We start from the raw sequence: 12,809 nt of genomic DNA on the forward strand, positions 1-12,809 counted from the left end.
CCAAAGTCATCCGTAATCCTTTTATTAGGGAAAACACCTCCTCTTTTCTCATCTAAATTAGTGATAGCATTAAAATCACCCCCGAAGATAATAAAGGAACCATGTTTTAAGGGAGAAGAAATCCTCTTTAATTCACCCCATAACTTACTCTTCCTTTGAATTCTTGATGGAGCATAAATGTTAAAAAGCCAGAATTTAACCTTCGAAATCTTGCTTATAACTAAAGCCAATTTGTAGCAGATGCCACTAACTGTACCTCAATATTATAATTATTCCAAAGCAGTGCCAAACCTCCTGAAGCACCACAAGCCGGAGAAGAAAGAAAATTCCACCTTCTCCAAGATGAAAAAACCAAATCAGCAGACTCCTTTGACAACTTTGTTTCTTGCAACATAAAAATATCACACTTAATTGGGACTTAATTAAGCGTCTCTTGTTAGGGGCATTTAAGCCCAATGCCCCTAACATTCCAAGAAATAATTCTCATTGTCCTCGAGGGGAGGCCGAAGCTCCCCTCTTCCCAATAATCGGAGAATTTTTGCTTTCCCCAAAGCAACCTTGCAAATTACGTTTCACAGCCCCTGATCTTGTCACAGGTGGACTAGTCACGAATCTTTTACTCCTCTTTCTTTTTACACTTACAGGAGTTAGACGTGTTTTCTTAAGCCTACCAAGAGAGACTAAATGCCTCCCTTGCCCACCAGCAGGAGAAAGGGACAAAGTCTTTTGAATTCCAGCATCAATTTCCATTGAGTCTTAAGATTATTTGGAGACCTACCTCTCCTAGGAGAAACCACCGATGGTGAAAAAATTGGAGTTGTTTGGACAATTGGTAAACTCTTGCATGACTTTGGAGAAGCTAAGATAAATGGATTATCTTCAAAACCCAACTCTGTTGTAGCCAAAACCGCAAAAGGATTAGCAGATGCAAAAATTGGAAGGGTCGAGTTTATACCCCCCAAATCATTCTCAATTGAACAAACAACTCTATCAGTAATACCCTCATCCATTTGACGTGCATGATTGTTAAAAATATCATGTACTTGCTGAACCAGATTCTCATCTAGCATAATAACATGGACAACCTCTGACGGATTACTATTCCCTAAGGAAGATTCATTAGCCATATTAATTTCAACATTCAGAGGGGAATTATTAGACACCAAATTCTTAATTTCCTAAACTAAAGAAGCATCATTAGGAAAACCTATGGCAGGTACCTGTTTAATAATTTCCATATCAAGCACTGCATTTTTATTTAAATTCACATTCTTTGAAGAATACAAAACCTCCTTTTGAGTGCATGAAGACAAATTGTCGTCCTTACCCTTTGTGTGATTATTTGGCATCTTAGGGCAATCTATCATCAATGGGTGATCTACTCCATTCATCGGGGGATTACCATCCACTATACCCCCGTTATTAGAAAATGTCTTCAGTAAAGACGAAAGTGAGACCGAACCCGAAGTGTGATCATTTGGTTTCCTAGAACTACGACACAATGGATTATTTTCAAGATTAATGTGACCTGTTTCTACCAATTTATGCAAAGAGACATTTCCACATCCTTCAATCGAAGGTCCCGTCGACAAACTATCTTTATTAAGGGATTTAGGGACAGTCAACAACTTGCTGGTTTTTCTTAAAATCTATAAGTAAAGGAGCATCCAAAAGTAAAAGAGACTTAAGAAGCTACGTATCTAATTTCTCAATTGACTGGTGCCAAATACCATCATGAGACTTGATATTACAAGTACGGGCGTAAACATTGTTAGGGTTAATAAGAACGCAAATTTTTACTAGAACCTCCCCCTCCACAAAGTCCATTTTAGATGTTAAAAAAGTTCAATAGTATTTCCAATTTTCTCAAAAACATCTGGATCCATAAATTCAAAAGGAATTTTAGGTAAACCAAACCAGAAAGGAATAAGTTTTGAACTAGACCAAGAAGGAACAAAAAAAGATTTCCAAGCCGCAATTGAAATTAAATGTTTTCCAAACCAATGATGCGAAGTTCTTAATACCTCATCTCTGAAAGAAGGAAAATCAAAGACAATAATAAAAGCATTCATAGACAATAATTGAAAATAATGCATATCCCCCCATCTTTTCTGCAATTTATGATAAAACTTTAACAAACTAATTTGATCACCCCAAATTTCCCTAGAAATAACATTCGTATGCAAACAATTCGCTTTCTTATCGACATAAGAACCTAAAAGATCGATACAAGGGATAGGAGCCCAAACTTGCGATGAAGAAACCTCGGGCAGAATAGGATCAGATGGAATCTTACTTACCTTTTCCGGCTAGCTTCCTTGAGGTTCACATTTACCTTATTTCCCATCTGTTGTGAAGAAATAGAAACCCTAGCCGCAATCTCCTTATTTGTCAAGCCAACAACCCTAGCAAATGTTCATTGATTGCCCAGATCCAAAGACCATTTCCTCGAAAATCCCTTGAATTGCTTCTCAGAATTCCCATGATTCGCACCATTATTAAAATGCCCTTGAGTGAATCTCCTTCCATTGTTATTCTGCCTTCATGCCACACTACGTCTATTCCCAAAGAAGATTTGAAAGTATTTTGAAGCTGGCTGAAAAACCTTGTTATTTTTGCTTTGGTTTACCTGTATCGCCATGTCCTTCCATCTGCCTTTTGTGTAGGCCCACTGCGGAACATGAGGCGAGTCTTCCTAGCCCACATCCGCCCATGAACCCAAATGTCCTCTATCAGCGATGTCCGATCAAAATTAATTTTGTCAAAATTTAATAGTCACAACATAACTTTAAAAAAAATCTAACTTAATATAAATAATCATCTGCTCTATTTTTATTTTTAAACTTTTAATATAGTGCTGAATTTGTCAATATTTGAGATGATCTTAAATTTGTTCAAATCACAGGTGAATATTGTTTTGTCACATCACCGATTTCATAGGTGAATATTTTTTAGTCATATCACCGATTTCAAGACTCCTTTTTGAAGACGCACCAACTTGAACATGAAGACAGACAAATACAGTGTAGGGAATCACTTTTGGGGGAAAGGGAGCTTCAAATGTCTTATGAACTAATGACCTATATAATTAGGTGCTTAACTTTTAAAAGATATCTTGTTTGTAATCAATCTTTTACAAGAAGTGATTCAATGAACAAAGAATCTTACATGTGCAACTGTACCTTTTCTTACTTTGTCACTGTAGGCGATTCTCTTTGGCCCGACCAGTTTGTCATGCATGTTCAGTCAGCATTATGGAATTTTTAACAAGTTGCAACTGCAACTATTGAAATTTTCACGTGGGTGTCAGTTATGAATTAACTGAATATTCCCGAAGTCCTTGGAGATTCTGCATGGTTCTTAGAAAACTTGTAGGAATTCGAAAATGGAGAGTGAATCATTGTAGACAAGTTTCTTCCAAGTAAACTCTGCTAAAGCTTCTTACTGGAATACCATGCTGAGGACACGGATTCACCCATCTGGGTTGGGTTCAAGTCGGATTGTAGCAACCTTCAGAAATTCAAAACCATCTGGTTATTGCAGATTTCATTTGGGTTCTCTTTCAAATTATTCGTCATCGACTCCTTTGGAGGGAAGGAAACGCTGTTGCCCATTGCTTAATACAAATGGCATATTATACAGTTCACCAACCCAACTGTCAATCAAAGCTATATCGAATGACATGGCTTTGGAGATTGATGTAGAGGGAGCGTCTGCAAGAGATTTCGGAGTTTCAGGGAAGTTCTTGACTGCAGTGGGATTAATAATGGGCGCTGCAGTTGGGCCAGGAATATTGGGTTTGCCTGCAGCAACACTAAATGCTGGTCCCCTGCCATCAACTATGACCATTTTGGGGTCATGGGTGTATGTTATTTCATCCATCTTGCTTGTTGCAGAGCTTTCTTGTGCTGTCATGGAAGACAAAGGACTAGACGAGGTGAGTTTTACTGGCTTAGCAATGCATACACTGGGAGACAATATGGGAGTTCTTGTTGCAGTTGTTTATGCAATTTTGAACTATGCTCTTTTGGTTGCTTGCATTGCTGGCCTGGGTTCCCTTGTTCAGACATGGATGCCCTTTTTGTCCTCTTTCGTGGCTTGTGCTGTTTTTCCTGTCATAGTTGGGGGGATTGTAGTATTAACATCTTTTAATTTAATTGATCAAGTGAATAAGGTTTTGTGTGTTCTTATGGTCGCATCCATTTCTGCACTAGTCGGAGTGGTGGTATTTGTAAAGAGGCGCTGTATATGGGATTCTTTGAACCATGCAGTATGGGCTCCGGGTGTTCTTTTGCCTGCTGTCCCGGTAGCTGTGCTCACACTGGGGTTTCATGTCATAACTCCTTTTATATGTAAGATTGTAGGAAGAAAACCTAGGGATGCACTTAAGGCTATTAGCTGTGGCGGGGTTGTGCCTCTTGCAATGGTCTTATTGTGGAATGCAGTTGTTTTAGGCCTTGCTCAGTCAAGCATATATTCAAGGGCATTGGATCCAATAAAACTTTTGCTGTCTCTGAATTCCTCTGCTGGACCTGCAGTGCAAGCATTTGCCTTTTCGGCCCTTGCAACGACACTGATTAGTTATGCCCTCAGTTTTCCTAAACAATTGTATGATACTCTATGCTTGATCAAGATGGTTGCCCAAAAGCATTCTAAAACATATCTGGCGAACTTTCCTAACAAAATGGAAGCTGAAAAAATTATGAGAAATTGCAATGGAACTGAAAAAATTGCACAAAAAGCCTGCGCAAAAAATGGAAGTGGTAGAGAGACTAACTTGGATGGTCACGAACTTGGCAGAATGGGCTTCTGTGGACAACAAGAAATAGCTTTGCAAGATTCTTCTACTAGCGGATATGGAATGAAAATATCTGCTAAAAAGGAGCTGAATTGTGCCCAAAGTGATGAAAATATATTAAACAGAGGTACCTATAAAGAGGATAACAATAATATTTTTAGAAAATCCTCTGGTAAGAGCCTGAGAAAAAGGTTGACACTATCTGACATAAAAAGTGGCAGCACTGGAAGTAAAAAGGAGACTTTGTCTACTGAAACAGCACACTTGTCAAGTCTCGATCATTCAAAATCAAGAGAAGCCTTGATGGTATACCTTGTTTTAGGCCCTCCTGTTCTCATTTCAACATTTTTCCCCAAGGCTTTTGCAGCAGCCCTTGATTTTGCTGGGGTTTATGCCAACTGTTTCTTGTTTGGCATCTTACCTCCGTTGATGGCATGGATCTATCGCTACAATAATGCAAAAAGGTATGTCTTGAACCACTTTGCATATATGGACATAGCTTGGTAAACATTCTTGAATTGATGTTAGGAGTGTTATCACCTTCTGTTGAATTAGCTGTAAGATGCTTTACGAGTTTTATCAACTTCTGTGTCACTTTTCATCAGTGCTTTGAACTACAAATCCAAGACCGTATTTCTTATGCTTCATTTATTGTAATGTACTGCAGAGAGTGTTAAATAAGCAGGAATTCTATTCTTGGTCTTTTAAATCACATGAGACAATTAGATAATAAATCATCACAACTTTTTTAATAAATGCAGTCGTCCTATTATTATTCTTTTTTTCTTAAAAGAGAGAACAAATTTACTTAAGGAACATGAGAATAAATTAATAATCCTTATCATTTTCTCAGTATCCAGTATCGAAGCTTACAACTATACCTATCTCTAAAGGTAATGCAGAAGATTCATGTCTTAAAAGGCATCCAATTTTTAGCCTTTGCCATATATTGTTTTGTGCCCTTCTTATGCTGGACATTTTACTCATGCAGTGAGTTTTATGTTTGTGTTTGAAAGCCACAATACTAATAAAAGAGAAAAGATACTTGTTCAGTTGTAGCAAGCAAATGCTGATCATTGTCTTTGCCTTGGAAAAGTGGAGCAGCTGTTAATAGTCATCTATTTTTACGTCTTGAACAACCATTCATCCACATCTGTTTCTGCTTCAAAAATTATCCTTCAACAAATTAAACGGATCATCTAGTGACATTCAGATGATGTATGCTAAAGGAAAATCGACAACCATTCAACAATCTCTTTCTTGTTCAAAAAGAGGAGGTTTTCAATGTTTTGGTGTCCTTGCAATCAGGTATCCTTGATTAAACAGGATGAAGTTGCAAGTGGCTCAAAGCACACTTACCGTAATAGTGTAAGATCAGAATCCAGAGTTATAATACTACGGAGAAAGAGTTCAATATAATTATGTTTTAAAGTTGATGTTGTGGGGAAAAAAACCAAGCTTTTCGTAGATTCTGGGCCAAGGTTTCTATTGCTTATTGACAAGGGTTTGAGATATCAACCACTTAGTAATGTCCTGGAAAACGTTGTCCATGTTATGGAGAACCGTCATGCACACTCCTCGAGTCATTGCCATAAAAATCTTTCCTAGACGCTAAGAGAAAGTTCACCCAACTTATTGACCAAGTGAATAGAGCTCTGTTTTGATTAAGCCTGCTTAGCCAGGCATTAAGAACTGTCCAGACTCCACAATTCATTGATTTTAAATATTGAATATGGTCATACAGTTGTTAAAATGATAAATTTAAATATAACCGATTATGGTTTGAAGTGACTGTTAAGAATTGACCTGTTACTTGTTACAGGGGACAGGTAATAATATCTAATTGAAAATTGCCCATATCTAACCCCCATCAAGGTCTACATTTTTATTTTCCATCCAACCTGTCAGTATGCTGTTTAAATTGGTAAGCTCAGGACAGTATTGTATCAACTATCTGTCACAAGCTACCTGCTGAAATAAGATATGTTTGCCCAAATTTTTTATTAAATTTTCGGTTCTTGATTGAAGCCTAAACCTTATACAGTAATCTTGAAAGCCTCTAGTGTAGCTTGAAACCAGGTTCAATATTTGACATCATATGAGGAAAGTATGCGAAAGTGCAGGTACGATTCATATGGCAAAGCCTAAAGTCTGAAATGACCATGGAACCAAATCCCAGATATTTTTACATTCCACCAAAATGCTGTTTCTTGGTGCATGCAAGAGACAGGAACCTAGTTCTTCATTTCAATGAATATTGCTCATCCTTGAACTAAATATTGATCTACTGCACAGAGGATGATCGTAATTGTCACTGTAGGAAGTTGACAGAAATTAACAATTAATTGGGTCTGCAATCTTTACAAAACTTTGAATTTAAGCCTAAAAATTGATGATTAACATAGTTTCTGAAGGGCATTTTCTTCTCTCCTGTGTCATTGTATTCCCTTTCTTGAAACAAAGCATTTGCTTCATTTTATTTTTTAATTATATCTCATCAGGCATGTCTAATGTGATTGGTTGCTGTTGATTTGTTTCTATGCTCTATTAACCCATCTCATTGACTCTTGTAAATCTGTTTTTATCTATTTTGCTTTTAAATTAAATTCTATCAAAACATAATCATGTCCCTTGTTCACTGACATTAAGTATGTTATGCCTACCAAATGTTTACATTTAAATCATCATTTCTCTAGCAACTTTGCTTCAAATTTGAATATAGTCCAAGAGGTTTGGTGTAATGATAAAGTGATGCTCTTGTATAGAGATATCAAGTTCAAATTTTGATATTGCAATAAGACTCAACTTGGCGGTCATGCATATATAATAAGTTAGAACATGTTCAAGACTAGGGCCTCGTCATCTCTAAAAGCATTCATGCTCTGGTGATGTTCCCAGTTATCCTTAACCAAAAGGACTAAGCTAAACTCTACTATTCAAAACTATTTAGTGATGATACAGAGAAATGCCATGATGATGACCTTCATAGCCAATAATCATTTCTATGTTAGATTGTACACTCTCCAGCTTCTTAGTTGCTGGAACAAGTATGTTTAATATTTATCCAACTAAACTGGAAAAGAAGAATAAACCAAATACCTGTGGGTAAAGTTTCCATGTTCTTCAACAGCTGGAGTTTATTGATTTAGTTTCTTATATATCGTTGGTTTTATGTCTTTTTAGGGAGAAATTCTACAACTGCTTTCTGGATAAGATATTCACTTTTAAACATGACCATATTCTTATTGATAACATGTTTTTATTCACATATAGATTGCCTTCTTGTTTTAATATCATTTTTAATGTTGTATTACGGCATCATTACTAACAAAATAGTCTTAACACTGCAGGGACCAAGATATGGGCAAGAAAAGAGTTGTTTTAGTTCCTGGAGGAAAAGGACCACTAACAGTGCTCTTTGCTACTGCAATTTTCCTTGGATTCAGGCTACCAAATTAGATCAACATATTAATAGTAACATGGGGACTGAATTAAAAATTCATTTTGGACATCTTTATTATTAAGAAGTTTCAAAATTGAATTTTGATCAAATGTGGCCATGGAATTTTATAGTTGCTGGGGCATTATAATTGCATCCCACACAGAAGTTAAACAGCTTGTAATATCTGTCATAATGAAAATTTTATTCTGCCTCGTGTCATTTCTTTGGTAATTTACTACCATACTCCTCTTCATGAAGTATCACTGTTTTGTTGACATGGCTGGATGACCATACTAATTTTTCATGTTTGATTTCTAAAATCTAAAAATGAGTGAATTCATGACAGCCTTAGAGTTACATTGGAATTGATGAAAATTAAATTGGAAAAACCAATAGTACGTATATGAATTCTTCTCCCCTCCCACCTAGCTCCATAAAATAGAGCAGGCAATTAATCTATGTCAAAAATTAATTGTATTTTCAAGATATTACTATAATTGTTATTTTTTTATCGGTAAAGGCAATTAATCTATGTCATAGCTGAGTGGCATAGCATAAAAAACCATTCTCAGCATTTCCAACGAAAAATGGTTTCCAAGCAGGCAGAAAACCATAAGCATCATGATTTATCCTTATAAAAACCTAACGAAATTATGCAGTCTTAAAATAATAAAGCTAAAAAGAGTTTGGATGGCAGATTCTCAACTGCCTAGATAACAGAGATTTTAAACATATATAAGTAGCCAAAATAAACTATAGACAGTCTTGGATTAAGCTTCAAAAAAGGATTTTTCACAGCACCAAATTAGAGAACCTAGCTTGCATTGGAGGGTTTAGATTGGGACGGTTCAATTCTCACTCTCCCATGGCCTCTGCCTGCAGGGCGGCCACGGCCACGACCACGACCAGAGCCCCGATGGCCCCTCCTTGCTCCACCTCGGCAATCTTGATCGGCTTGAGGCTCTTCATTTGTAGCTTTCAGGGGCAGGATGCCATTGAGTCTTGCAAATTGGAAGAGGTCTTCCTCTCTGTCCTGGACCTCCGGATTTTCCCCTAGGAACCGCCATTTGAGGTAGCTCAGTCCAACTCCAGCAAAAACCTTGTGTCTGTCCAAGTCTTTCCCTTTCCAGTCCAGCAAGAAAGGATAATACTTAATGAGCTCTCCATGGGCATTGAACAGTATCCGGTCGCTTGGCCAAGGAGCCCCTGAGTCATGGAGGGCCTTATTCAAAATCTCTTGAAATTCCTGAAGGATTTCCTCAGGAAAGAGCTCCTTAGTGAGGCTCCATATGGCTTGCTTAGGTAATTTTTGATCCAGCAGAGAAGCCACAAATCTGGAGGAGATACTGGTGTTGTCTCGCGAATACTCATCCCTATTCAAATGGCCACTGCCTAGTATCATCTTTACTGCAAGGAGAACAGGAGGGTTCGAGTGAATGAGGAGACGCTTTAGTCTCAAATCTGTGATCTTTTTGAAGGATACCTGGCGCGTGGAGGCTGAGAAGGAAATGGGAGTGTCTGCTCAAAAGCATGAGGAAGGCCTTGGATAAACACTCATAATGAAGCCATACAGAGCCTCAGTCGACATGGTTGATCAAAGAAGGAAACCGACAAGAGAAAAAGACCAGAATGAGCTATGAAATGGTTTTAGCAGGATAGGAATGAAAGCGGCTTGCAGAAAACACTAAGACAAGATCATCGGGTGCGCTCTTCAACACCTAATAATGAGGAACGAGTTTGCATTAATATCTCCAGCTAAGGTGGTGGAGAATAATTGTCCTGGGCAAGCCAAATCTCCTAGGCGCAGTTAAAAAGGATAACCTGCAGACAACGCATACCTTGGGTACAAAATGACGGCTCTAACTAGCTGGAGCTTCGGGAAGCAAGGTTAGGAGAAAGATTAGTTAGGTTAAGCGTTTGGTTGACAAAAAATGATCTGGACCCACCACTAAACCCAGGGTAAAGTGGAAATGAAATTCAAAAATTATATAGTCATTACCCCAAGACTGCCAAAGGTATGCATTTAGACAATTGCTTTAAAATTAATAAGCAACTATAATCTGCCCTCCTCATTCAAGATGATCTAGTGCATTTTTCAAAGACCCTAAATGGACAAAACCTGCTAATTGTTCTGATCTGCTTTACCACTAGACCGATCACTCTACTCCCACCAGTGAATGAAATTTTCTTGAGTTGCTAGTTTTGATAGGGCATCTGCCACTGCATTTGCTTCTCTGTAGATATGTTTAGCTTCATAATGCTCAATTCTGATCAAATTTTCTAATATTTTATCTAAGATTGCTTGAAGTCTTTAGTTTGGAGTTTTTTTCTTCCTAATTGCATTAATTGCTATCTCCAAGTCTCCTTCCACTGAGACATTTCTTAAGCCATGGTTAATGAAGTCCATCAAACCAAGTTGCAGTGCTTTGAATTCTACTATATTGTTGGTGTCTGGTGGAATTGGCTTTGCCATTTTTCCTATGATTGCTCCTAAGTGATCTCTGATTACGGAACCTATTGCAAAGGGATCTGGGTTACCTCTGGAGGCACCATCAAAGTTTAATTTTATCCAGCCAAGCTTTGGAGGGGACAAGGTTGCAACTTTTCTAGAATTGTTTTTTTGACCAAAGGATGGAGGAATTCTGATTCCTTGCCATTTTTGCCTGATACTTTCATCCCATGAAGAGAAGACTTTGGACTGGTCCAAAGAAAAGGCTAACTGAGTCCACTATTGCCAATTCAATTGAGTTTAGAACTGATTCTTGCCTCCTAGCTTTGCCTTCAAATAACCTATGATTCCTTTCTTTCCAGATTTCCCAGACTAAGCATGATGGGGACACTTCCATAATTTGACTCAGGGAGCTCTCCTTAAGTGGAAGGGGCCAACTTTGGAATAGAGACTTGATATCATTCGGTAGGGCAATAAACAAACCCAGCTTAGCACAGAGCCATCTCCAACATTTAGAAGCAAAGGGGCAATTCAATAGGAGGTGGTCCATTGTCTCTGCCTGGGCTTTGCACAAAATGCATTTTGATGGTCCTTCATAACCCATTTTTGTAAACTTTTCTGCAGTTAGAATTTTCTTTTGAAAGGCTAGCCATGCGAAGATGCCTGCTTTTGGGATGATTTTGGGGCTCCAAAAAAGCTTCAAAGGGATGTCTTGCTTGTCCTAGTCTGCAAAACTGACTAGAACTCTATATCCATCTTTTGAATTATACTGCCCTGTTTTGGATGGTGCCCAGATCAAGGAGTCTACCCCTCTTCTGGGGCTGATATTTCTTGCTTCTAGTTGTTCTAGGAGTTGATCTAGATCTTCCCTTGGGATTGGCAAGCCCTCCATTGGTTTCCACCTCCAACTTTGGGAATTCGACAGGTCATCCATTTCCAAGTAGTCTCTAACTTGGGAACCCCAATGCTGTTTAAACCAGTATTCTGCAGCAGGAATATCAGTGGAGTTTTCCAAAGGTGGATAACCACCCCAAGAGTCCTCCTAGAATAGACTAGATGATCCATCATGAATATCCCATGTGATCGATTTTGAAACTAGATTTCTGCAGGAAATGATGAAATTCTAGGTTCTAGACCCCTTGGGAAAATTGCCTGTTCTAAGAATGTTGAGATGGTCTTGTTCTGGTAGATACTTGGTTGCCAGCATTCTAACCCATGTTGCATTAGGGTTTTTTATGACTTCCAAACTAGTTTAGCCCCTGGGGCTATGTTTTGAAATTTAAGGTCTTTGATGCCTAGACCTCCCATTGTCTTGGGCTTGATAATTTTATCCCAAGCTATTAAGGCAATTTTGTACTTTTCCTCAGTATTTTGCCAAAAGAATTTTCTCATCTTCTTAATTATGAAAGAGTTAGCACTAGATGATAAGGATAAAATGGATAAAAGATAAATAGGAAGGGCCGAAACCACTGCTTGGATCATCACAAGCCTTCCTGCCCAAGAGAGCCACTTGCCCTTCCAAGAGTTTGAATTTTGTTCCACTTTTAGTTTTAAAGGATCCTAGAATTTAGAGTTCCTTAGACCTCGGTCTATTGGAATGCCCAAGTGAATACAAGGGAGAGATCCTTCTCTGCAGTTTAGAATTCTGAGAATTTTGGTGTGTAATAAGATTGGAATAGTGAAAAAATAAACTTTAGTTTTATCCTTATTTCTTAATTGGCCTAATGCCTTTCCATAAGTTTCTAGTATCTAATTTAGATGGGAAGCTTCCTTAACTTTTGCTGCCCCCAAGAGAAGGTTATCATCTGCAATCTGCTGGTGTGTGACTACAAAATCTTTTGTTACTTTGATTCCCTCTAAAAGACTATTAGTATGACTAGCTTTGATTGCCCTTCCCAAGGCCTCCCCCATTATGATGTAGAGGAAAGGAGATAAAGGGTCTCCTTGTCTGATGCCCCTTGAAGAGGAAAAGAAGCCCGCTAGCTTTCCATTTATCAAAATTGAAAATTTAGAAGTTGATATGCATTTGAATACCCTTAGTTGATCCATTGTTTGTCAAAGCCAAATTCTTGCATGATTTTGCAGAGAAAGCGCCAATCTACACTATCATAAGCTTTTGT

At 38.0% G+C, this 12,809-nt stretch overlaps 1 protein-coding gene across 1 annotated transcript; it reads left to right on the forward strand.

Annotated features, from left to right (window-relative positions):
• Positions 1–3,105: 3,105 nt before the first annotated feature.
• Positions 3,106–8,515, forward strand: LOC131073384 (uncharacterized). Its single transcript, XM_058009808.2, has 2 exons — positions 3,106–5,262; positions 8,149–8,515. The coding sequence occupies exons 1-2, from the start codon at positions 3,455–3,457 to the stop codon at positions 8,255–8,257; spliced, it is 1,917 nt and encodes a 638-aa protein (XP_057865791.1). The 5' UTR covers positions 3,106–3,454; the 3' UTR covers positions 8,258–8,515.
• The last annotated feature ends 4,294 nt before the right edge of the window (positions 8,516–12,809 follow it).

This window comes from Cryptomeria japonica, chromosome 10, assembly GCF_030272615.1.
Source record: "Cryptomeria japonica chromosome 10, Sugi_1.0, whole genome shotgun sequence".
Taxonomy (NCBI): domain Eukaryota; kingdom Viridiplantae; phylum Streptophyta; class Pinopsida; order Cupressales; family Cupressaceae; genus Cryptomeria; species Cryptomeria japonica.

Coding starts and splice junctions, on each gene's coding strand:
- LOC131073384 (XM_058009808.2), top strand. CDS start 3,455: ATGCTGAGGACACGGATTCACCCATCTGGGTTGGGTTCAAGTCGGATT. Junction 5,263..8,148: donor CGCTACAATAATGCAAAAAG/GTATGTCTTGAA, acceptor TTAACACTGCAG/GGACCAAGATATGGGCAAGA.